This window comes from Gopherus flavomarginatus, chromosome 2, assembly GCF_025201925.1.
Source record: "Gopherus flavomarginatus isolate rGopFla2 chromosome 2, rGopFla2.mat.asm, whole genome shotgun sequence".
Lineage (NCBI taxonomy): Eukaryota > Metazoa > Chordata > Testudines > Testudinidae > Gopherus > Gopherus flavomarginatus.
This window is the reverse complement of record NC_066618.1, coordinates 15508333-15534931: the sequence shown is the minus strand read 5'-3', so window position 1 is coordinate 15534931 and position 26599 is coordinate 15508333. Positions and strand designations below refer to the sequence as shown.

Here is a 26599-nt window from a genome sequence, read left to right as displayed (position 1 = left end):
ATGATAAAATGTGACAAACGTGCCTTTACAATGAATGCGACTGCATTAATGTCCTCATGGCCTTTACTGGCATTTGTGTTCAGCACACACACACTCAAGCTGCTGGCTCCCAAGGGCAATCTTGTTGGGATGCAGTTATGTTGCTGCATCATTACCCATGAGGTGTCGCCTGGAAAAAGGACAGTCTACATGTTCTATCAAATTCTAGTGTCTTTTGCTTAGTAATGTAAATAATGGTTAGTGTTTTGTATGCCAAACGGTACCTTGTTGCAACACCAAGGTTGAGATGTTAATGATGCTAAAGTCAGGACATTTAGGGTTATAGTTCCTAGAGCAATCTTAACTCTGTCCTTTAATCTTATCTAATCTATTAGGGCATGGATGTGGTGTAAAAATCTATATAGATTCTTATGCATTCATTACAATATTTAAACCCCCTGTATTTGTGCATTAAAGTGGTGTTTCATTATGTTATCACCCAACAAATATGCCATAACATGGCACATGTGCATTTAAAGCTGGAGAAAAGGGTACAATTTAAAAATAAATGAACAGCGCACAATTCATTTATGTGCATAATCTCGCTGGAGGAGAAGTATTAAAATTCACTTGAAGAGCATGTGAATTACTATAAAATGTGCACTTACAGCTATAGAAAAAAGTGTAGTTCTCTCCCACTATATTATATTTTACTGCTTGCTAAGTAGCATGTCAAGCTGCCCAGGGTTGTGTACCTGGGCAGACTCTGAACCAATTAAGGGAAATAATGAATTGCCTATGCAGAGTAGGCTGTTTTCACTCATTAACTTAATTTCTTAACTAACAGACTTTGCAAAACATGCATTCTTCACTGAAGGCTACAAATGCTTAAGTCTAATGCCATTAAATTGAAATGTTTTATGTTGTCTGAGTTCAGGAAAAGGTATATGGAAATGTTGTTTAATTTATTGAAACATCATCACTTGGATAACTCAAATGGCTGATGTTTCTTTGAACTAAAAAATAAAATAAAATTACTTGCTGGCTGAGATCTTGTATGAGAAATTCCAGCTCAAAAGCAAGTTTTTTTCCATGAAGGAATAAACCACTGAAAATAGTGCCATGGATTAAAAGAGCCCTCTCCACCTTTACTTATAGCTATGTGCTTTTGATGCCACAATCGAGGGAACTTGCCATGGATTCACAGATAGAACAATAAAGTCAGACACATGAGTGTTTTATTACTTCCTCACTGTGTTTTGAGGGAAGGAAGTTAGGCATATAAATTTGGCTGGATTTAGGAAATCTTTTGATACAGTTCATAGAGCACCAATCTGCAATCTAAGTAACTAGATAATATACTGGAGAGGGTAAAAAACGGACAAAGAAGGCAGGTGTTTGTAAACAGTAGCAACTTGCACTGGAGGGGAAGTGAGCAGTAGAACACTACAACAGTCATTGGGACATCTTTTGCACTGACCTGGCAGGAAAGCAGGTATGTGGAAAACTGCTGAAGTGTGTTTGATACCTATATGAGGATCTCTTTAAGATATACAAAATATTGAAACAGTATGGCTAGATACCTGCAGTGCCATCTGAACTAGAGGCAACTGAGAATATTTAGAACTACAACTTACATTTGTTAAAAGATAGGCACTAATGTTTAGGTGGAAATTCTTTAAAGCAAATTAGAAGTTACTTGAGGTAGGAAACTATATTAAGTACATGCAGCAAAGAATCCTGTGGCACTTTATAGACTAACAGACGTTTTGGAGCATGAGCTTTCGTGGGTGAATACCCACTTCGTCAGATGAAGTGGGTATTCACCCACGAAAGCTCATGCTCCAAAACGTCTGTTAGTCTGTAAGGTGCCACAGGATCCTTTGCTGCTTTACAGATCCAGACTAACACGGCTACCCCTCTGATACTATATTAAGTACCTGAATAAGACTTATTCTTGATTAGTTGCAAGTAAGATAACTAATGCAGGTAGTTGTTAGAGAGGACAGACCAATAAAATGGAAATACTGTATATACTTGATCATAATCTCCTGAGGTCCCTTCGAACCCTAATAATCTATGACTCTATAAGCCAGTTCATTTATAAGCTGACCCCCCCCCCCCCAAGATGGATAAGTAAAAATGGAAAATTTTTGACCCATTCGTAAGCCAATCCTATAATTCAAGGGTCAGCAAACTTTGGCTCCCAGGCCATCAGGATAAGCTCCTGGTGGGCTGAGATGGTTTGTTTACCTCGAGCATCAGCGGGCATGGAGGTAAACCTAAGTAAACAAAGTATCCCCACGCGCTAGCTGCTTACCCTGATGGGCTGGGACAGCAACTGGTGAGGAAATGATGTGGGGAGGAGGGGAGGGAAGCTGGGGGTCAGGGAGTAACCCCTGTGACCACCCCCCACTTGATCCTAGCCTGGCACCACCACATTCTCCCCATCCCATCCCTTCCCCCTTATCTGGGGAGGGCTGGGGAAGATGTCTTTGGCCTGGCCGTATCCTACTCTGGTGGGCTGGGCCAGGCAGCTGCAGCCTACCAGCCCCAGAGCTGCAGCTGCTTCGGAGGCTAGGGGGAGAGCAGGGTGGCCAGAAGTGGAGAGACTCTGGCCCCACCTCTTCCCTTCTGGCTCCGCTGGCTGTGCTGCCTCTTCTTGCCCCCTCTGTTGGGGGGAGAGGCTGTGTCCCACCTCTCCCTCTCTATACCCATTCATAAGCTGACCCCCTTCTGTGGTGTTTCCCTTTTTTACTTTAAAAAAAAAATCAGCTTGTGAACGCGAATACACGCTAGTTAGATACAGTAACTACAAAGGTGAGGCTGACTCAAGGAGAGTTTCTGGCCTCCTTCTTGTTTAAATGTATTGATTTTTATCCAGTGTTGCTGAATTACAAGGTTTAAAGTTAGATGTGAAGAACAAAATACCAAAGTATAGTCTAGTGAAGTGCCTGGATAATATGCCTTTAAGGGCTTTGAAATTCACATGGACCAGAATGTAAAAGCAGCAAAGAATCCTGTGGCACCTTATAGACTAACAGACGTTTTGGAGCATGAGCTTTCGTGGGTGATACCCACTTCCTCAGATGCATGGACCAGAATGTTGCTAATGAATTGAAGTTGAGCAGCCTTAAAATAGGTCCCCCTTCCAAAAACATTGTTAAAAGCACTTCCTTTATTTGCAAAGTCAAGCACTCAAAAGTTAGGAAATGCCAGAATTTAGGTTGCCTGTGCAACATTAATTTGGTCCACTTCTGCATATTAATTACAATACAGTCTTCAGCTACATGATCATATACTGTTTCTCCCCCCTGCCCCATGTGATCCCTGCCTCAGTCAGTGCACAGGACAGAGAGTGCTCAGGGCATGGAGCAGCTGTTTGGTATTTTAATGCTTATCGTCCAAAGCCTGCAGTTAATATGGAATTTTGTTTCTTTGTGGTCTTTTCTAGGGTGCTTGCCACTATGGTATGAGTGCCACACAAACATTAGTGAATTTATCTCCACTGCAAGATCAAAGAACATTCTCCTCCCCATTGTACAACTGGCAAAACTAAGATAAAGAGACTGCCTGAGACCATGCGGTGAACTGGGGCAGAGCCAGAATTAGACTCAGGGCTGCCTGTCTCCCAACCTTGTACTCATTGCTCTAGATCACGTTGCTTTACTGACATGTTGAGAATCCACAGCTCCCATTGGTTTTACCTGGAGTTGTGAGTGCTCAGCCCTTCTGCAGATCAGCCTTCAGGTGTCTCAGATTGGGAACCCAGAAAATGGCGAACACCTAAGTAGTGGCCACCTGCCCACATTTTAATTAAAGTGACTTATTCAGTATCACATAAAAGCTCTATGACAGAGACGGGGTAGTACAGAGTTCTCCTGTGCAGCATTCACCTGCCTTAGCCACAAGACCATCCTTTTTCTTCCTGCAATCCCCTACATTAGTCTGTACACACCTTCTAACTGCTAGAGCAAATCAGACAAGAGTCCTCTGCCTCATTCACTACCCAACAGCCCAATTCTTTCCCTGAGCATTGTCCATCCAGTGCATTGAAGGAGGCAAAGGACTGGTGAGGGGAAAAAACTGTGATTAAAGATCTAGGAAGAGAGAAGGAAGTGCACACTGACTGTCTGCCAAAAGTCCTGGAATGTTCACTCTTACCTGGGTTTAATTTACCCTTTTGTACACTCATGTACAAGGGCCACAAACTAGAATTCTACAGCAAAGTCTCATTCTTGGTTATTCTCTTTTCAAAGAAAAAAAAAGCTTTCTAGCTTAAGAGACTATAGGTCTGCAGAATGCAACAGGAGTAAGAGAAAAACAGAAACTTGACTCAGCCAAATCTTCACTTCCTTGAACAGTATAAAGCAATTCACTAATATTTTCCCCTCCTCCCTGTTCCTCTTGCCCATTCCTGATACAGGCAAGAATGTGTAGCCACAGAAGAGAACCCTCAAGTGTTTTTCTGCTGCTGTGAGGGGAACTATTGCAATGAGAAATTTACGCACTTACCTGAAGTAACTGGTCCAGAAGGTAAGTGACTCATTTTGGAAGGGGAGTGGAACTGTCCCTCTTAACTAACTTCTAGTATATTTTGCTGACTGAGGAGATGAGAAAGGAATGTTTATGCAGTTGTGGTGATTTCCAACATTTGTAGATATAAGTTAAAGGGCAAGTTCTCCTTTATGGAAAAGTATTAGGGTTTAAATTACATTTTTCTATAGGAGTCTTTTTTAAACTATCCTATAAAATTTTAATAGAAAATCTCTGTCTTCTATAGAGTGATCTCAAGGAATCTATAGAAAGCGTCTTTTTCTCTGAACTGTAGATTTTTCGGAATAATTTCTATAGAATTTTATTAGATCCTTATCAAATTTTCCAGGACTTTATGAAAGTTAATCGTTTACATATTTGTATTACTTATTGTTATTAAAATAAGCCTTTCTCTACTGACTTTTTTGTTTAATTTGGCAAGTATTGATATTTGTCCATCCCTCATCCTTCCGTGTCTCCGGTGAAGCAACATGGCTCCATTTAGACTTCCCATTCTTTGTTCATCAGCTTTACTGATGTAGTGGGGAATTGGTACTACCATGGAGACGGTACATTTGCTGATGGCTTCTGCCGTATTTTACTTTAAACTGACATCTTATTGCCATGGCTGGAAAACCTTTCTCTTTGTTAGATAATGGCGGTGGTGGGGAAGGGTCTTTGCCATTTGTGCCCACGTAACATCTTTTAGGGTTCATAGCAGGCAGGCATGTAGACTTAGAAACTCCAGCAGGCAATTTTCTACTTCACTTGGGTCTGGGGAACTTTTTTGAGGAAGTTCCAACGTGGTACTTCAGAGCATGCATGGCTAGATCTTTATTAATAAATTGCTCATTACAAGAGCACGAGAGTCACACCAGCAAATGTGTTCCGCTAAGGAGTTGGGGGAGGGCGAATGCTTGTGTGTGTCTGGAACTACAGCCACTAATCCCATTGCAAATATAAAAAATCCTGTTTCACTTACTGTTCCCCTCCCCTCTTACAGTAATATACGAGCCACCACCACCAACACCCTCACTACTCAACATTCTGGTTTACTCTCTGCTTCCAATTGCTGTTCTGTCAATGGCCATTCTCTTGGCCTTCTGGATGTACCGTCACCGAAAGCCCCCCTATGGGCACGTTGACATTAACGAGGTGAGTCAGAAGCCTGATACCTTGAAAACTGAAAGGCAAGAGTTGACTTTTTTTTTTCTCTTGTAAACGTAATTTCACTGTTTACCAGAAGCTGTTCAGGTTGAGTATTTCAACCTTCTTAGACTGATAGTCCTTGGATGGCACATTATTAATTTAAGACGGTAGAACTTTTTCTTTGCTTTGTTAAATTGTTAAATGTTGCAATACCATGCTGGAATTCATAATGGCTATCTTAGCACATGCTGTAAGAACCTAGTATTTTACTATGGGAGGCGGGAATTAAAGTCTTATGGCTTAATTTTAGTTTGAGGTGCTGAACACCTTTTTATTCCTGCATGGCTAGACAGAGCCTATGCCAAATGAGCGTTTCAAACAAGGAAGATAGATTTGGGTTGGAGGAGTCCAACTGCTCTTCTACATGAAGCTACATTGTATTGTAAATAGCATCTTTCATACAAACATTTGAGTTTATACAGCTGTTATTTTTATGGAAGCCTATTATGCCTGATTGGATCAAAGTCTTACTTGCTATTCATTAGAATGGTATGAAATATTCATAATGAAGTGCAAAACTATTTGAAATTTTAGGCGTACTTTGCTATTTTGTAACAAAACTAAAGGTAGCATTTTTTTTTGCAGGAGATATCATTGAAGTGTAAATGTTTTCCAAGTGAAGATAGCTTTTGCATTGAAGACATGAGAAAATTCAAGCTTTTTGCCGTGACTTGATGCAAAAAGTAGTTTAACATTTCATATAAACCACATTTGAGGGTGGGAAATGCCACCAAATGGCAAAGTGTTTCATTTGAAAATTCTGCAAAACAAAATGTGAATTTCACACTGCTCTGCTGCTAAGTCATAACTTACTTTGAACAGTAAAATTTCAGTCAGCTAAAATACGTTTTTCCCCTGGCTTCACTGTTTGACTTCAGTTTGTAACCTACATCTTTATCCTTGTTTTGTTTTTCTAGGATCCTGGTCCACCACCCCCTTCTCCATTGGTTGGCCTTAAGCCATTGCAATTATTGGAGATCAAAGCTAGAGGGCGCTTTGGCTGTGTCTGGAAGGCTCAGCTGATGAATGACTATGTAGCAGTGAAAATCTTCCCCATACAGGTGAGAGAAATTCAAGGACCTCCATATGCCTTTCAGTATGGTTAGCGCATTAGCAAATGCCACCTGCCGCAGCTGCTGTTTCAAGCTGGGCAAATGATCCCATTTTGAAATCTGCAGGACATTTTAACTATGGTCCAAATGTTCAGAGCTGTAGAAATTCAGGGAGGCAGCATGCAGTGTAATACCCAAAGAGTGCACAAAAGACTGTGTTAATCCCAGATCTTGCATGACTGTTGCCTGGGTAAATGGAGAATCTAGACCTGAACGCAAGTAATTTGCAGCTCACAAAGCGACAGTCCTAATGAAGTGAAGACTCATTGTACGGGAACATTAGTGTGCTGAGAAGTTGTGTATTTCATTTTGGACATTCAAAACTCTAAGAATTGCAAATGGAAAAACCAAAACAATCAGATATGTCCAGTTGAAGAAAAATTATTGAAAAATCTTTATGCTCTTCCCCTAAACCCCTCTTCTTTAATCCTCCCCTTCCTTGTGTTTTTCATCATGTTTTTATGGAAAGAGATTTTTATATCCTCTCTCCAGACCGGACATTTACACAATCCATTCTGGTTTATGATAATCTTAACAATTAGAGCTGAAATATAAATCTAGGTAGTATTTGCATAGGCTTCATTCTTTTACTTGCTTTCACAGAAATTTTGGCTACATTTTTTAATCTATGACTTTATATTGTCGGCTTTCACTTTTTTTAATGAGGCTGTAGCGCTTTCTGAGGGTGATTTGGGGAGCGGTTAAGTACAGGAATGTCTTCTTTCTCTGGCATGTAGACCTTTTGGGAAATTGCCTAATTTTAAAGGCATCTCTACTCCTTTTTATGATGTCTGAGAATAACTTTGAGGAGCATCAGCAGTGCACTGTCATGGCAGCTATTTGCTTTAAATGGAATGTTGAATTAGAAGTGGTCTTTGATCATGTTACCCTCTGCTTTAGGATAAACAATCCTGGCAGAGTGAGAGAGAAATTTTCAACACCCCTGGCATGAAGCACGAAAACCTTTTGCAGTTTATTGCAGCAGAGAAGCGAGGAACAAACTTGGAGATGGAGCTATGGCTGATTACAGCTTTCCATGACAAGGTATCATATATCAACATCTCCGTTTGGGAGCTAAAGGGACTGATGCCTATTGGGATAACTATGTAGGATTTGGAATCGGCGTTTACCATTTGAACAGCCACTCTGGAATGTCCTCTTTGCCTTGTAGCTAATTTTTGTGAGCTATGTTTCAGTTTAATGAAAGAAAAAAGGCAAACAAACCCTTGGTTTAAAGATTTCTCAGAAGAACTATTGGCTTTAGAAAATCGGTGCGATCTGCAGGACAGGAGGAGAAGTGGAAAAGGCCAGTGTTTGCACTTGTAAGCAGTAGTAACCTTGCACCTGTGTAGGCAAACCTGAGGGATAGCATTCAGAGCTGACAGACTGTGGCAGTCCTTACTCTGCACTTTCAGACAGGCTCTGTATTTACTTAAAACTCACAGCATATCTGGGTTTCATGGGTTGCTTTAGTTGTCAAATATAAAGAACATTTAAAATAAAACAAACATGCACAAATCCAGGTTTGAGCTGCAACGTTATCCCTGTATTTAATCCAAGGTTCATGGAGTCAATCATTTCCACAGACAGCTAATAGAATATAAGATCTTTTCTCTTTTAAGGCTTTCCCCTTCTAGTCTAGCTGCTCCAGTTTTTCCTTGAGGGAGCTAGACCTGGCGGAACTAATTTTTAAAGCCATTAGGTATTTTTATTTCAATGAGTCCGGGAAAGTGATAGTATTTCACCAACGTTCTTCTCTTCTTTTTTGTTTTATTCTTCACAAGTGGATTTTTCACTCAAATCAAAGTTCAAACTGCTCAAGCACTCATTAAAGCCGTTCTCTAAACTGATGATTTGGCACAGCTGTCACTTACCGAGGTCTGTGATTAAGTTCTAAGAGCATATGATGTCCCATTTCTCAGGGCTCTCTGACAGATTACCTGAAGGGGAATATTATCAGCTGGAATGAACTCTGCCATGTTGCAGAAACGATGGCCCATGGACTGTCCTACCTACATGAAGATGTCCCCTGGTGTAGAGGGGAAGGACACAAACCTGCCATAGCACACAGGTATTGTATTTTTGCATAACTATGGTTCTTCAGCTCATGACCTGAAGAGCTCTGTGAAACTTAAAAGCTTGAACTGTGCGCTAGCCGAAGTTGGTCCAATAAAAGGTATTACCTCGCCCACCTTGTCCCATGACCTTCTGGTGGCAATTTTGTTGAATAGAGGAGGGAGGAGATCTTGCTTTTATGTAGTGCCTGTCATCCTAGGTATTTTGCAAAAGATAACATACAGTAATAGCCAGGTAGGTAGTTTGTGCTGCCCCCACACTGCAGAGCCCCTGTAGAAGAAAGGAATTTACCCGAAAAACATGGGGGCACAGATCCTCCACTGAAAGCCTCAGAGGCTGTTTAATGTCCAAACAGAGTAGGCAGGACCTCGATTTAGTCCTTATCCAAAGGACCTTCACATTGGAATACTGCATTCAGTTCTGGTGTCCGCAATTCAAGAAGGATGTTGCTAAATTGGAGAGGGTTCAGAGGAGAGCTGCAAGAATGATTGAAGGATTGGAAAACAACCCTTATAACAATAAATTCAAAGAGCTCAATTTGTTTACTTTAACTAAGGGAGGGTTTTAAGGGGTACCCTTTGATCACAGTCTGTAAGTACCTATGTGGAGAATAGAAATTTGATAATGGAGGACTTTTCAGTCTAGACAAAAGTATAAAAAGATCCCGTGGCTGGAATTTGAATTTAGATACATTCAGACTAGAAATAAGGTGGAAATTTTTAACAGCGAGGGTAATTAACCATTAGAATAGTTTATCAACTGTTGTGGTAGATTCTGCATCTCTGGCAATTTCAAAATCAAGATTGGTTGGTTGTGTTTTAAAAGATCTGCTCTAGTTGAAACAGGAATTAATTCAGGAAAGTCCTGTGTTATACAGGAGGTTAGACTACGTGATCAAAACTGGCCCTTCTGGGTTTATAATCTGAATAAACTATATTGTAGTCTATGTATTCCGTACGGCTATTTGACTATGAAAGGATTTAAACTGGTGCTTCCAGGGAATACAATTATTTCAAGCTTGATGCTTAGTCTTATTCTCCCCAGCTGAGCTTTTTGTTCAGAAGGAAAGAATGAGTGAAATAGAAAATGGCTGCTGTTTATTACTCATTATTTTATAGCACTTAGCTTGCCATGAGCTGTTCAAAAGATACAAGAAGAGAAGATCCCTGCCCCAAAGAGTTTACAGCACATTTTAGGCATGATACTGGCTAGGGCGGCAGGGTGAATTGCTGGAGTGCAGAACGATGAGGGTTATGGCAACAGTCAGATGGATACTCACTTTATACGTCTGCATGTCTTGGTGGTTCTGTATAGCTAGTTCTAAAATAAAAATATAAATAGTATAGTCTTGCTTGCTCCAGGCATGGTGGTATAGGTGAGTTTTCAGGAAGGATTTAAGTCAGGTGAAAGGCTATATACATGGCAGCCCCAGGACATACTTCTCCACCCACTGCCCTGCACTCTAGCTTGGGCTGAAATATGAAGTTCAATTGCAGTCGTCTGTATTTGATTTGGTGAGGCTGATTTTTTTTAACATCTGAAAAGCTTAAATCTCTGTTATAAAAAGTGTTTTCTGTTCAGTGACTTTGTGTGCCCACCCCCCAAAACAGGAAGAGAATTCTGAGAAATGTGGTCTCGTGCAAGAGCCTGCAGCTGCATTTCAGTTGCTTGTGGGGGAACTCTGCCTCCTTGACACTTGCCCCTGTAAAATAAATGCAGTGATTTATATGTGAAATTCCTAGGGGTGGTGCAGAGAAAAGGCCATGCAAAACTCTTGAAGCTGTGGACCATGGTAATTAGTGTCACAATAGATTTAGCAAATGATGCAGGGGAGGGAAAGAGGAAGGGGGGGAGGAATTCATTCCCCATGTGTAAACTTTACCATCTAAGCAGCTTGTAGTTTCAGGGCACAGGTGTATTTTACTGTCTTTCCCCTGTCTAAAAAAATAAAGGAGTAAATCTGTTTCAAGTTGGGTGATATTTTTGAATAGCACAGGACAATGCACTGTTAAAATGCTTGAATTCTCAGTTAAGTCTGAGTGAGTTACCACCATAAAAAGCTTCAGCTAACTCCTTAACAGCATTGGCCTTTGGCACAAAAGGAGGATTAATGTGGTAATTATCACAATCTTGCTTGTCAGTGCTATAGTGCCCTCTAGTGGAAATTTAAAGTAAGAGCATTGGTGTATAAATCAGTGGAATCTAATGCTGCCAAATATCATTTCTTCTTTGAGTAGCGTCCCTCTGGGTGCCCTGCTTCAGGTACACATGTGCCTCTCAAGCCAGTGACTGGAGATTTTCACCTAGGAGTATCCGTTCAGCCTCTTAATGTCAGACACCAAGCCTATATAGGGATATGTAGGTGAACCGCATCAGTGCCTTTTCAACCACCTTGGCCTGAGATGGAATCTTAGAACAGTGGTTCTCAGCCAGGGCTCTGGGGCCCCCTGAGGGGCAGCGAGCAGGTTTTGGGCGGTTCACGAAGCAGGGCCGGCATTAGGCTTGCTGGGGCCCAGGGCAGAAAGGCGAAGTCACGTTGTGCAGTACTGAAGCCTGGGGCCCCGAGCCCTGCCATCTGGGGCTGAAACCAAAATCTGAACTGCTTAGCTTAGCATTAGCTCCTCTTGCATCACCTTAATGCTGGCCCTGGCTTTTATATGCAGAAAAGCAGTTGTTGTGGCACAGCTGGGCTGTGGAATTTTTATAGCATGGGGGAAGGGGGCGAAAAAGGGGTTGAGAACCCCTTCCTTAGGCTGAGGCATGCTCAAGGCAGACACACTTTCTCTTTTATTCCTTAGTGTTTAGATCTGGGGTAGGCAACCTATGGCATGCATGCCGATTTTCAGTGGCACTCACACTGCCTGGGTCCCGGCCACTGGTCCGGGGGGCTCTGCATTTTAATTTAATTTTAAATGAAGCTTCTTGAACATTTAAAAAACCTTATTTACTTTACATACAACAATAGTTTAGTTTATATATTATAGACTTATAGGAAGAGACCTTCTAAAAAACATTAAAATGTGTTACTGGCACGCGAGACCTTAAATTAGAGTGAATAAATGAAGACTCGGCACACCGCTTCCGAAAGGTTGCTAACCCCTGGTTTAGATACTTAGTCTAGTAGTTGTTAGTGTAGTTAGTGAGTTAGGGTATGGCTACATTTGGAATTTCAAAGTGCTGCCCCGGCAGCGCTGCGGGAGTGCTGCCGCGGCAGCGCTTTGAAGTGTGAGTGTAGTCAGAGCGGCAGCGCTGGGAGAGAGCTCTCCCAGCGCTGCATGTAAACCATATCCCTTACGGGTGTAGCGTGCAGCGCTGGGAGCCGCGCTCCCAGCGCTGCTGCCCTGATAACACTGACGCTTTACGGCGCTGTATCTTGCAGCGCTCGGGGGGTGTTTTTTCACACCCCAGTTGCAGCGCTGTAAAGTGTGAGTGTAGCCAAGGCCTCAGTTTGTACACGTAGTGAGAAGATTGTTTTGTTCTACTCTCCATTTTCCCCTAGAGAGACTTGTTTTCCTAGCAGGGCATTCTCGGCCTGCCATGCTTGAATGCTCCCTCTTCCTGTAAGCGATGGCCACTCTTAAATGTGTCTATTGCTTGGGGGTGTCCCATGTCTCCCAGAAGTGTAACTTCTTGGCCCTCAACTCTAGGGCAGGGAAGAACAAGGAACTCAGGCTGGGACTGTTCATGATAGAATGTTCTCTGCATCCAGAACCAGGTCAGGAGACACCACCTCTCTCACCCCACCATATCTGTCCCTGGACAGAGCCAGCGCTACTTCTGCCTCGGGCAGACTTCCCCAGAAAGGAAGGGAAGACTTTGGAGGCTTCTGGGAAGACTCCCAAAAAGAGGAATGCCAATTCTCACTCCAAGGAAACAGCTGTGGTGCTCAGCCAAGCCTCCAGTCACCATAGGTACTGTTGAAGCCAAGGACTCCTCCACTAGTACTGGCAGGACTATGAAGCTCCAAGGAAAAGAGACATGGCTCCAATAGGGCCCTGGTACCTTCTGCCAGCACAGAGAGCAAGCGTAGGGCGAGTTCGGCCTAGGTGTTGGTACTGATGCATCTGGCCCATAGTACATACCAGTACATGAAACCAGCTTACCATTGTGCCCCTTAATCCAGCTGTTGGTACTGACGCAGTCTGTCCAGCCACTGGTACTAGTGCGTTCAGCATCGTCGGCACTGCGCAAACACAACATTGCCCATCTTCTGTTGCGGTGCAATAGTCAGTGTTATCTGCTTCAGCAGTTGTTGTCTGAGCTACCCTTTCGGCACCAGATCCCTTCTTGGTACTGCAGGAATTCCAGCACTCTAAGGACCTTTTGGTATCAGATGAACTGGAGTCCCTGCTTCTTGTGGGTACCAAATGCTTTTTGGCACTGAGACCCCAGTCTCTGGATTACTGTCTTCTGGGGCTGCTGGACTCTGCACTGCTTAACAGGTGTCGCCCTTACACATGGGGGAGGGGGACACTGTTGGCCCCTTACTAAAACTTTGTGGGTTTCTTTGTTTGTTTTTCTGGTGCCCTCTCGCCATACTAGGGAAGAGGGGAGGGGCCAAGAAGTTGGGATTCTGGGACTGACAGGGCCTCTGGCCAATCAGAGGGCTCTAGACCATGGCCAATAGGGAGTAGCCAGCATCCCAGGTCAATACCATGGCCCAGATGCCTGATCAAATCAGAAAGCCCTCCAGCTCAAGTCCCTGCTTGCATATGTGCTGAGGGAGACAGCGAGAGCAGCCCCAGGCGGGTGAGGCTCTGTGGCTGTCAGCCAGCAGGCAAAGAACCACACAGGAGGCTGGAGGGGGCTGCCTGGTGGCCCAGTGACACATCTGAGAGCCAGCGAGCAGGGGCAGGAGGGTCATCCAGGGGGCTGGAACCCACCAGGAACAAGGAGACAGACCCAGCGGGCAGGGTCCATGGAGAGAGGAACAACAGCCAGAGGGAAGGAGGGGCCTGAAGGGACTGGCATGGGGGTCCCAGACACATTGTAAGGAAGCAAGGCACCCCAGCAAAGGGGATAAAGTTGGAATAGCAGGGGGTGGAGAGATGAGCTCTGAGACCCCAGTAATCCACTCCCTATACTGCCCTGAGACCAGCTGGACAGGGAGCCATGACTAGTACCGGCTGGGGGTGGGGCTGGGGGGTGGATTCTGGCAGCCCCTGAGCCCAGGAGAAGGTAGGGTTGCCAGGTGTCCGGTTTTCGACCAGAACGCCCAGTCGAAAAGGGACTCTGGTGGCTCCAGTCAGCATTGCTGACCGACCCGTTAAGTCTGATCAGCGGCACAGCAGGACTAAGGCAGGTTCCCTGCCTGCCATGGTTCCCGGAAGCAGCAGCATGTCCCCGCCTCTGGCTCCTATGTGTAGGGGCAGCCAGGGGGCTCCGCACGCTGCCTCGGCCCCAAGCACCAGTTCCGCAGCTCCCATTGGCCGCAGGAGCTGTCACTTGGGATGGGTGAAGTGGTGTGGGACCCCCTGGCTGCCCTACGCATACAAGCCAGAGGGGAGGCATGCTGCTGCTTCCGGAAACTGCTTGAGGTAAGGCCCCACCCCAGAGGCCAGAGCCCCAACCCTCTTCCCCAGCCCTGATCCATCTCCCACCCTCTGAACCCCAAACCCCTTATCCCCAGCCCCACACCAGAGCCCACACCTCCAGCTGGAGCACTGACTGTGTTGGGGAGGTCTGTAATGGTGGGGTGGGGAGAAGGTAAGTTTATAGGCATTTGTGAGCCAAATGGCCATTTTACCCTGGATGTGTGAGCTCTCAGCTCACAATGGTCGGGTGCTGACTTATTTAAAACTCACATTTTATTTGATAGGAGCAGATAAAAAAAATTAAGTTGTATTAATTTTTACTCATTATTCCTGGTGGCTTCTGGGATCTATATAGGTGTGAGTGGCACTATGGAAGAAGTATTCTTCTCTTGCTGCATTCTGTTACCTACCGGCCAGGACACTCAAATGGGCCCACTCCCACATCCATATGGGAGGAGGCTTGTAGGAAGGGATTTTCAGTGGAGGTCCCTGACTATAGAGCTTAATCCTCCCCGCCATTCCCTGGTTTGACTGAATAGCTTGCTGACCGTGGGGTCATGTTGCCAAGCCAGTGATTGGCTGTGCCTTAAAATCCTATTTCTTAGATCTGAGTGGGAGTCACCAGATGTTCAGTTGTTCAGAATATCGGACTGTTTTTATTTAAGCGCATAAATATAGATCCTGTCCTACTCTTTGACAGCCGAAAGCCTGCGGCTCTTTCTCTGGAGGATTATTTTTCTTTTGGTGGGCAGTGGTGTCATTCCTTGACATTTTCGGCCACTTGGCCAGTTTGGATGTATGGTTTTTTTAACTGTTTTTACCTGTTTGTATATGCGCATGGAGAATGTGATAGATGTACAATATGCCCTGAAGAGAGTGTGTGCACGTACATGTGTGGATTTATCTGTGTGTGCATCTAATCATTCATTTTTACTTTTTAAGATGGCGGAGCAATGTATTATTGTGGTTTAGTGAGTCTGTCATGAATTAACTCCTCTGTCAAATGGAGTCATAGTTCAATGAAGGAGAACCAGGTGGGCACAGCTTTGCTCAAGCAATTAAGCACTCTTTAAATTTTGTTGTGAATATGCTATAACAACAAATCCTGCACTGCAAAAGTGTCTCCAATAACTGCTTTACTGTACAGTGGTCTAAATCACGTCCCCCACCATAATCACTTAGCCAGAATCTCCCAAACTAGAACATGCAGCTTTATGTGTGGCTGTGGTAAGGAAGAGTTATTTCCTTTCTCAGGAGGTTGATGCTTGGGGGTTGAGCAGCTCAACCTGCCTTTGGATGTGGCCTTATGACACCCAGAAATGCAATAGGCCCTGTCTGGTCTGTCTTCACTATCTGGTCCAGTGATTCCTCTCCTCCCAGAGTATTTTGACAGATCATTTTTAATATGAAAGAATTGTATCTGACCTCATTAATTGTTGTGCAGGCCAGCAGTGTCCTGCATTCAGCAAGGTCACTGAGTGAACTGAAAGAATATAGGAAAATTTATAATGCAGTGCATATAGGGCATTGCCATCTGCTGTCTAAGGTTTGTAGCTTAATTATATTCACAAACATCTCTTTTCTGATGAAAATGTGGAAAGGCCAGGGAGTGAGTTTTTTCCTCATTTAGGTCTTTTACTCACGTTCTGACTATAAGACTAAGGTAAGGACATGGCTTTGAAGGGCTTGTGGATGAAACTCCGCTCAACCCATAATAAACCACTACAAAGGGAATCTGGACTCGGTCAATGACTAGTGGTCCAACACCTAGTACAGTCAATATCTCTAGGATAGTGCCGGTCCAGGAGTTCAAAAATTCAGTGTAATAGATCTCCGTCATACAAAACAATTGAAGCCTGTAGAAAGAGTGAGCTGAACTCAGCTCACATCAGCTTGTTTCCAAGGAGGCCTTGTTTTGTAAAGGGCTACTACTTTAAGATGACAAAGGATTATAAATATATAAATGTAACATTTGCTTCATAAATGATTGGACATAATGAATACAGTAACTATAAAAAGGATCTAGTATGTTTGTTGGTGATGGTGGGTTGCTTATACTAACAAACTAATAAGCAACTTGATTAAGCTCTCTTCTAATTAAAAATTGCAGTCAGACTTTACAGAAACTGCTGACTTTGAATGGAGTAAGACCAGTTTTCCATACTTACTTTTAAAGCCCAATGTATACAGAATGTGCATATACATAGTATGTACAAGGGAACAATATGTAGGTAGTTCTGGCAAAACCAACTTGTAATATAACCTCTTATCACATCTGGGTGCCCTCCCCCACCCCTCAAACGCCTCTTTGAGGGAACATTGCTGAGGATGCCAGGCAGAGGAGGGGGTTTGCCCATTAGTATGAAATGCTGACTTTTGTATAGCGCGTGTAGGTTGACCAGATGTCCTGATTTTATAGGGACAGTCCCGATATTTGGGGCTTTTTTTTAATATGGGCTCATATTACCCCCCACTACCTATCCTGATTTTTCACACTTGCTATCTGGTCATCCTAAAGGCATGAATGGTAGAATCTTTAAACGTGGGAGCTTCCTTCATGTCTCTCTTTTTTTTTTTAATACCTCTGCGTATGTGTGGCATGTTGGGGGAGGGGAGGATGCGTGTATCTATAAACAATGTTAGGATCCTTTAGTTCAATCCCTAGTTTTATTTTGACATTAATTTCCCCTGTACTCCTGCTTTCTCCTTGTTTTCCTTACCCTGCTTTGATTCTTTTCTGAAATTACCCTCCCCCCATGATTCCTTTTGCTTCTGCTGTTATTTCTCTCCTCTTCTATTTTGGACCATATATTGGAACCAGTGTAATGGCCATACCTCCTCCATGCTGATTGGGTGCCACAGAAGCCCTTCTTTCTCTATGGCACCATCACTATAATCCTCTCCCTCAGGTTGGGGAAAGAAAGGCTGACAGTCACCCTGTGGGCTGCTAAAAGCACACAACTGCCAGATCATCAACGAAATGTGAGCAGTGGCCTCACATAAGTGCAAAGGCTGGAACCTACTTCAGTGCAAAGGCTGAAATCTGCCTCTACACCGCTCGGGCCCAGCATGGGTGTTTGCAGGCAATTCCCTAATGCCACTCCTAAAGCAGTGTGTCAGCAGTGTGTCAGAGATGTAAGACAGGTGCACCTTCAGCATACTGGATTCTCACTAGGTCATGGAGCTCATCCCGAGCATGGCAATTAAGCCAGTCAAGTTTTGACTTGTTCGTTTAAAAATGATGGGATTTGTGCCATACTAAATCCTTCTCAAACTTGCTTCCTGGCTGTCTGCAGGGACTTCAAGAGTAAAAATGTGCTGTTGAAGAATGACTTGACAGCAGTTCTAGCTGACTTTGGACTGGCTGTACGGTTTGAGCCTGGAAAGCCTCCAGGGGACACCCATGGACAGGTAACAATTACCTTTTAGAAATAAACGTGGGGCTTACCACATCTGCTGGGAGTGGGCAGATTTTCCGCAGATGCAGGATATGGGGACAGTTACTGGGGGACAGGCAATTGCAGAAGGGCATTGTTTTGCTTAGCTTGGATAATTTGCAGGGGCAATAGATACAATATAAAATCAGCAATTAACAAAGCATTTTAGCTTTAATGGTGGTTTTTGCTAAAAGAGTGGGGGATAACCCAGATTTACCTTTTATATATATTATATTGCAACACCGCTTGTTCTTCTACTTTATCCCAGATACTGAATCAGGGAACAAATGAGCAGAAACACTTTCCATAAAGAATGGCACTTGATCTTTACATTTCCTGCACTACTGGGCGCTTTCTTCCTGCCATTTTACAGTAACTTGGCTCCACCAGTAGCCTTTATCTGCTACTGCAGAAGAAGGCAACCCCTTCTCCTCTCTAGTAGTGCACATAGACATTTGTGCAAGGCAGTACAGCATGGAGGTGGAGACCATCCTGATCCCTGAAGGCATTCAGTTTATACCTTGCAGCATGAAATTTGATTACTGGTTTTAGTATTAAATATTGAATCATAAAATTATTCAGTGACATAACAGTCATTGTAGCTGCCTAGAGACCTTTAGCAGCAATAAATATCCCAAGCTGACTACACAGTATTTAAAAACAGACAAAAACACCCTACTTTTTTAATGGTTCGGAATTTGCTACCTTTAAATTTCATAGTGACACCCTGTTCTTGTGTTCTACAGTGGACTTAAAGGAAGAGCCAATAATTTTCCTTTACACATCTGTATATTTTTGAATATACCAATCAAATCCTGTCTACTACTTTTCCTCTGTCCCACTATGAATTGGCAATGAGTTATTCCTAAGGCTAAGATTTTGTCATGGTTATTTTTAGTACAAGTCAAGGATATGTCACGGGCAATAAACAAAAATTCACAGAAGCCGTGATCTGTGACGTTTGCTGCTGTGGCTCCTGGGTTTCTCCCGCCACCATGGTGGCTGGGAGATGTGGGGTACGCCTTCTGCCCATGGCAGCTGGAAGCTTCAGGGTGGGCCCCCATCACCCACGGCGGCTAGGTGCTGCAGAGTGACCTTATTTCCCAAAGAGAAAACAAAACACTCCCAGATGCTTGCCCAAGGCAACCTCCTCCTCTGCGTGAGGCTATCACCTGTTGCTGGATCCTGAGGAGGGCACCCTCAGAATGCTGTCACCTGTCACTGGAATGTTGCAGGAGGCCCCATGAGGAGGCTGTTGTCGGTAGCTGGAACCCTCTCAAGGCCCCCCTGGCTCCCAGCTTCAATCTCTCAGCCCGGGGGCTGAAGGAGAGAATGTTCTGTGGCCTCCATGACATCTCTATAAATCCAGCCACAGCTCTGACCGTTTTGGTCAACTGCTTCTACATCTTCTTGTGCTTAGACTTTTGTCCTACAGTCAGGCCCTTACAAGATGAGAAGTTTATGATGGGGAATTCCCTAAGGGGAAAATTATTAAAAAGAAAATTAACTTCTGCATCGGACAGGTGATTTCCCCCTTCCGCTCCAGACCCCTTCTTTCCCCCCTCATCATCATGGCTTAGTATTCCACCATGTGTGTTTGTAGCACCTCTATAAAGATTCTTGTACTAAATATTTTTAACAGTGGCATGTAACGGAGATTGAGCTACCCTCTCCAGGTTAGAGGTGGTCTCCAGAACATGGTTGAGGTGGATTGGCAGGACAGTGTGGTGAAGCTTCCAGTTTCCACGTTACACCTGTCCTCTGGATGAATGAGACTTTTATATCAGGGCTGTCAAACCTCTATTCACCAAACCTTTCACCAGCTCAACATTTCTTTTTAAATTTATAAAGGGAGCATTAAACCATCAGTTATGATCCAATAACTGAGAGTCTGACTTGAACTTAAGGTGTTTGGAGTACCTCCAAAGATTAACTTGTTTTTACATACAGCAGGTGCTGCAGTAGCTAGAGGCAATGGGGTGGATGGATGACAGAATTTCAGACATAGTCATCTTACCTCACTGCATTTAATTCAAACCCTTAGTGTCCACTGAATGATCAGCATATCCATATCCACACACTTGGAGTCTTTTTACAACTGTTTCATGGCGCTCGAAATGATTTTAATGAGGAGTGATGCCAGAAAGAGTGGACCCATTTTGTTTGGAGCCAGTGCACAGCCATCTTAGCAGAGAGGTAGCTTTGAGGTTGATGAAACAGCTGTAATTCCTATACACCAACTATCTCTTGTAACTTAAGTTGCATTTTTTTTTTTGGTGTATAGGTGGGAACAAGGAGGTACATGGCGCCTGAGGTGTTAGAGGGGGCAATCAACTTCCAGCGAGATGCCTTCCTGAGAATAGACATGTATGCAATGGGACTAGTATTGTGGGAGTTAATCTCCAGGTGCACAGCAGCTGATGGTAAGTGTAAAGCTCCCCAGCTCAGCTTCAGCAGGGGTATGTGGTCCAGAGAATGATGTTATCTTCATAAAATCAGTGGCATGTTCTTCTTATTAAGATGCTAATCTGGATTTTCCAATATACTGTCATTCCCTCTAAACAGTGGACTTCAGAGTTAAGGTCCAAAGTGCTTTTAACAGTATGCAGATTATATTGCATAATGCCTGGGAGCCCAATAAAAAAACTGGCGAACGAGACGAGAGAGGAAATAGTTCAACAGTTGACAGTGGGCCTCCTTTAAAGTATTAAATGTACCCTCTACACTCTCTCCCCAATGAAGGGGGTCTCATTTCTTGTCAGACTTGTTCATTTTCACTTGTTCCCTAAGCAAGTTTTGAACCTATGTGAAAGGCTAATACATCAGCTCTTCCTTCCCTTCTCTGAGATGTAGTATAGGGGAGAGTGCAGTCTACACTGTAAGAACAAAAACCTAAGCACCTGAGTTACGGCAATCAAAGCCTTAGCCACAAGAGTTTGCTTTCCCCACATCGCCTCACTTAGTGTTCCTTCATCAAAACAGTGCTTGAAAAATGGGGCAGCCTCTAGTCTGTCAGCAAGAAGTGTCATGTGGAAATAGTGCATCTGCTAATCGGTGACGGTCTTGCCATGTGCAGAAGATTGCCTGCTGATGTTACGACTGAGGAGAGGCAGAAATAGTCATTTCATTTCTGTCAGCTCCACGACTACCTGTTCAGACTCCTCACTTTTTGTATGGAATCAGGTTATGGAACAAACATCCAGTCCTCAACATGCTGACTCCCCTGGGTTTCAAATATTATTGTTTATTTGCATTACAGTAGCATCTAGAGACTCAAATCATATTGGGACCCCTGTACATACACATGGTAAGAGACTAGTCTCTTCCCCAGAGAGCTTACTGTCTAACTAGAAATGACATACAAGGGAAAAGGGGAAACAGTGACCCAGAGATAGTGACTTGCCCCGCCAGCAGCTCTGTGACAGAGCTAGGAATATAACGCAGGTCTCCTATGGTTCAGTCTGGTTCAGAACATCCATTTGGATCTCCCCTATCTCCCTTTATTAAATACAACTTCAAAAGGCCCTGATGCAGTTCCCATTAAAGTCAATGGAAAGACTTCCTTTGACTTCAGTTGGAGTTGGATTGAACCCAAAGTGCCGTTCTCCTGTCTGTGCACGTGTAACTGGCGCACTAAACATGTAGGCATGTGTGGTCCTCCCTTGCTGTCAATCTCCAAGGGAGGCCATGCCTCTTGACTGTCACACTCCTGGAATAAGTCTTAGACAAGGGAGGTGTTAGCAGTCTGGGGGCTCAATCCCTTCAGCGGGGTCGAGCAGTGAGTGGTCCAGGGGCCCAAGCCCTGAGACATGGCAGGACACCAGTAGTCTAAAGCCCAGCCCTCAGGCAGGATAGAACCAGATATAGTCTGGGACCCCAGGCCCTAAGGCAGGGCAGGGTGCCAAGCACAGTCCAGGGCTCCAGGCCTCAGTCAGGACAGAGCAGGGAATAATCCAGGGACCCCAGCTGTCAAGCAGAGCAGGGTACCAGCAGTCTACGGCTCCAGCCCTCAGGCAGGGGTGAGCACCCAACACAGTCTAGAGGGCTCAGGCAGATGGTAGACTCCCACAGGCCTCCTGGCTGAAGGTGAGGTGACTGCCACCCCAGGGATGGCAGTGGGTAGGGGAACACGGGCCCACCTGACTCCACTGCATCCAAGCCCAGGTCCCTAACTGTGGCAGATCACTCTGCCACTGGGTCAGGAAGGATACAGCTGCACCACACTGAACTGGGCTCAGGCAGCAATCCAGCCTGACCATAGTCAGCTGTCCATGGGCCACTTCCTACTCTTCCCTCGGATGTACCTGGATCTCTGGGTTGTCCTCTGTCTTCCCTGGGTACACTGCAAACAGTAATCCTAGCCACTCCTCAGCATTGGGCATGTCTGGTAGCACAGGCAGTTAGGATGAGTCCTTGGGGCAGCAGAAGTCCTTAGGCGGTGGAAGCATCTGCCTCCCTCAGCTGAGCTACAGGGCCTGCCATACATACTTCCTGTTCCTGACCTGCCCCTCTGCTTCTGGCGTGGTGGGCATGGCTTTCCTGGTTCCGCCCGCCAGAGGGCTTCTGACCCTCCCTCATGGCAATTTCTGAGGGAGGTCATGCCTCTCTGCTACAGGCACCTTCTGACTCAATGGATCTGCTCCATGCATTTATTCAGAGCCGAATGTTTAGTCTTGTTGGTCATGCAGAGCCCATACAGCGCTGGGACATGGAGCTGAATGGCACTGTGACTCGCACTTCAGCAGTGACTTCAGACTAAATGTCAGTTCCAGGACATTGAGTATGCACAAATGTAACTAAGGGCACATTTGGCCTGCATAACCTTCTATTGTTGGAGGTGTGTGAACCAAAAAGAACCCTGCTCAACTCGCAAGTCCAGGCTGAGTTTATAAGGCTAGCAGTTAGTGTGTCTGTGAGGAACATGTTGTTACTTGTAAAAATGAGCATATTTGATTTGGAAATAATTGGAGACTAATAAACAATGAACCCATAATGCCTCCAGGCTTACTGCAAAGATCTCTACTGTGTGACTGTCCCTGAAGAGTTCTTGGAAACTTCAAAAATACCTTCCCTTCATACTGGGTATGTCTACACTGCAGTTAAACCCACAGCTGGTGTGTGTCAGCTGACTTGTGCTAGAGGGGCTCTGGCTGTGGGGCTGTAAAATTGTGGTGTAATTGTTTTGGGCTCGGGCTGGAGCCCAAGCTCTGGGACCTCATGAGGCAGCAGGATCTGAGAGCCCAGGCTTCAATCCAAGGCTGAATGTCTATACTGCAATTTTACAACCCCATAGCCCAAGCCCCAAGTTCGCTGACACAGGCCAGGTGCAGGTGTATAATTGCAATGTAGACATACCCTAAGTGCCTGCAAATGTAGTGGATTTACCAGTGCTGCTGCTTATACCTGTGCTCCATAGACTGAGCTAGTTTCCAGTTCAATTTCAGGTGTTTGTTTTGTCCTGTGGTTTGGCTCCTTGGTTCTTTGAGATCACCTCTTTTCTCCTTTTCCTTCTTGTCATTTTGAGATCAGCCAGGTGTTGTGCCAACAGTTCAAGCTTTGTTTGTCAGGTGGCTACCAGCAGGTAGCTCGAGTTAAGGCCTCTTTTATTCTGTTTCTGCTGCAGTGGAGCAAGAGTTTGATATGCACAGCATGTTGCAAATGGTCATTCAGACTTTCCCTAAAGGTGTGTTGGAACAGTCCTGATACTTTGATGTGGTGGGGATATGCATAGGAAGGTCATTATCATTGTCCTATCAATGGAGATGGCTTATCTGGGAGCTAAATATTTGATTTGTTTTACTGATTGGCACCACGTAAATGGGAAAAATTAAATGGACTTTTAGTCACCTTTCAGAGTAATAGCCATGTATTTCAATATTGTAGTCTTGATGGTTTACAGTTCATGAGCAGATAAAAATATCCAGCTTTTTTTTTGGCCTTCAGTTTGAAGGAACCCATGTTAAATACTGTCCGGTTTGAAAGAGGTCACTTCTTGGTCCAAAGAGACTATGCAGTAATGCACAAGAACCCTTAAAAAAAAAAATCCTCATTTCAGTTGGCGTGCTATTTTTTAGAGTGCATCTAAGCATTATGATATGCCAAATGATGTTTCAATAAACCAAACTTATTGCCACAATTGGGAGTCCAGACTGCTGCTAAGAAGTTTTCATATGCTGTTGTGGTTCAGAGCAGTTCACAGCTATACTCGTGATAGCTGAAATATTCAGAAATCATTCTATATGTGCTAGCTGGAGATTAGTCTAAAGCACAATTAAAACAGAAATTCTCCCCAGAGAAGAGAATATGCCTCTACTCCTGTTGGAAAACTATCTTCTTTGCAGTTTTCAAGCCCTTTTTTCATGAAACGACATTGTTTCAGAATGCATTTGTGCTTGGCGTGGTCCAGCTCCCAGTGTGGATTAAGACTTAACTGTATAGAAAAGGGTCAAAATGAAAGTTTCTGTACTTTTCTACAGTGTAGTTAGCTGTTTAATCCCGAATCAGATTTCTGAAAGTTGCTGTCCTGTTATAACTGATCACCATTCAAAGCAGAATTGACCCGGATCAAGTTTCTCCAGATCCTATTCCCTAAAGTATCTCAAAAATTAAGTTCATCATATGCCTGAATACATTAAAATGTTTGAGGCCCTACATTATAGGTTGATCCCAGCCATGTTTAGCCTTACTACATTCCTGCTTTCCATCTTGGGTCATTTATGTAGAGGTCCATTGAAACACAAAAGAATTGCAAGAACTATCTGAATATTCCCAAGCTGTGCATTGTTACATGGACAATACTGTCGAGCGTAACTGTGCTAGAGCTACCTAAATTGATGATGCCTTGCAGGCTGTCACTTAATCAGGGTTGGCTAATTTAGGAAAGTGTTGGTTCTCAGGACCACAGCTGCAGTGTAGTAACTAAAAACAAATGACTGTGTTATTGCTTTATTGCCATAAGTCTATGATCAGACGAGGTCATAAAAGAACAAATGAGAAATATTTCATTGGTGTTTGACGTAGCAAGTCAGGGACTAAAATGAAGTGACTGGCATATTAATATCTGCTGCCAGGACAGTGTGTGTATTTGGAGTCAGACATCAAACATAATCAACTGGGATTTGGTGTTAACTTGCTTAGTTTTTTTTACAAAATGCCACACTAATTTTCCATTAGGAAACAGACAAAATTTGGAGTGTTGTGCAAGATTTGGGGTTCATAGCAGACATCAGTGTCAAATTCATGAATTGACAACTAGCAGTGATGGCAGAATGGTTTTGTGAAGGGGGAATGTAAATCACATTGGTATAAAATGACGTGACTTGTGTAGTGTGCGATGCTTTGCTTTGACTGGGTTTTTCTGTTGCCATGGAATTGCAGTTCAGACTCAGTGAAAAGATACATCTAATAGAGTCTGTCTCTGTATTAACATAGTTCTCTCCATATACCTCAGGTCCAGTGGATGAGTATATGCTGCCTTTTGAAGAGGAGATAGGTCAGCATCCATCCCTTGAGGACCTGCAGGAAGTGGTGGTTCACAAAAAGATGCGGCCTGCTTTCAAGGATCACTGGCTGAAACATCCTGTATGTCCTATCTCGTTAACAGCTTAAAATGTTTCCCCTAAAGACTGGAATTAGCAATGCAGTTGTGCATTAGATGTTAACTTCAAGTCAGTTACATCAGGGAAATTATATTTTTAACAGTTTGGCAGAACGGAACTGTCTTGAGGAATAAACTGAACTACATATGAACTTTATTTCTCTAGTTTTCTGGGCCTTATTTTCAAAGGAGCTGAGCATCCACAACTCCATTGGAACTAACAGTGCTGAGCACCAGTAAAAACAGTCCCTGTCGCCTTCTCTCTCCCTGACTTCTTCCTCCCCACCCCTTCATTGGTATGATGTAGAATATCACTGTAAGAAGAAAAATCCATAGCTAAAAATAATAGTATGCAGCTCTTGCATGCCATTTTTCACTAGCAGAGCTCAAAGAACTTTACAAACGAGGTGTCATAAACAGATAGTTAAGGGTTAATGTCTCTTTTACCTGTAAAGAGTTAACAAACAGGGAACCAAACACCTGACCAGGGGACCAGTCGAGAGACAAGATACTTTCAAATCTCGGTGGAGGGAAGCCTTTGTTTGTGTTTTTGGGTTTTGCTTTATTCTCTCTGGGCTCTGAGAGTGACCACACGTACCTACAGGCTCTCTAATCTTCTATTCCAATTTTGTAAGTACAAAGGTAGAAAGGCGGTATAGTCTTTTTATTTGTTTTTCTTTATTTGTAAATGTGTATTTGGCTGGAAGTATTTTAAATTGTATTTCTACTGGAGGAGGTTTTTTCTCCAGTTTCTAGAAGCTGACAGACCCTGTAATATTCCATCTTGAATTTACAGTGATTTTCTTTATTCTTTTTTTTTTTTTTAAAGCAAAACTTGGGCCTTTGGGTTGATGAATTTGGGGTCCACCAAGGATTGGTGGATAGCTGACACTTGTGCCCCCATGTCTCTCCACACGGTAACCTTCTTTCTGCCCACTCTCAAATTTTCCCTTTGCTCCAAGGGTATTTGAGAGGTATCTGGGCCTGGGGATCTTTGGTGTGATGGTGGTGTAATGAACTGCACTCGGTTGGGGTTCTTGGGGCAGTTGGCCTTTATATGTCCCAGTTCATTACATTTAAAGCATCGTCAAGCTGACTGGTCACTGGGCCGAGGTGGGT

At 43.9% G+C, this 26599-nt stretch overlaps 1 protein-coding gene across 1 annotated transcript in view; it reads left to right on the top strand.

Annotated features, from left to right (window-relative positions):
• The window catches only part of ACVR2B (activin A receptor type 2B), a 160580-nt gene that overhangs the window by 121828 nt on the left and 12153 nt on the right, over positions 1-26599 (top strand). Inside the window, exons 3-10 of the mRNA XM_050941545.1 lie at positions 4406-4515; positions 5519-5670; positions 6642-6785; positions 7737-7880; positions 8759-8907; positions 17743-17857; positions 20168-20306; positions 25334-25464. Of these exons, the coding sequence (XP_050797502.1) occupies positions 4406-4515; positions 5519-5670; positions 6642-6785; positions 7737-7880; positions 8759-8907; positions 17743-17857; positions 20168-20306; positions 25334-25464 (1084 nt within the window). The remainder of the gene's footprint in view (positions 1-4405; positions 4516-5518; positions 5671-6641; positions 6786-7736; positions 7881-8758; positions 8908-17742; positions 17858-20167; positions 20307-25333; positions 25465-26599) is intronic.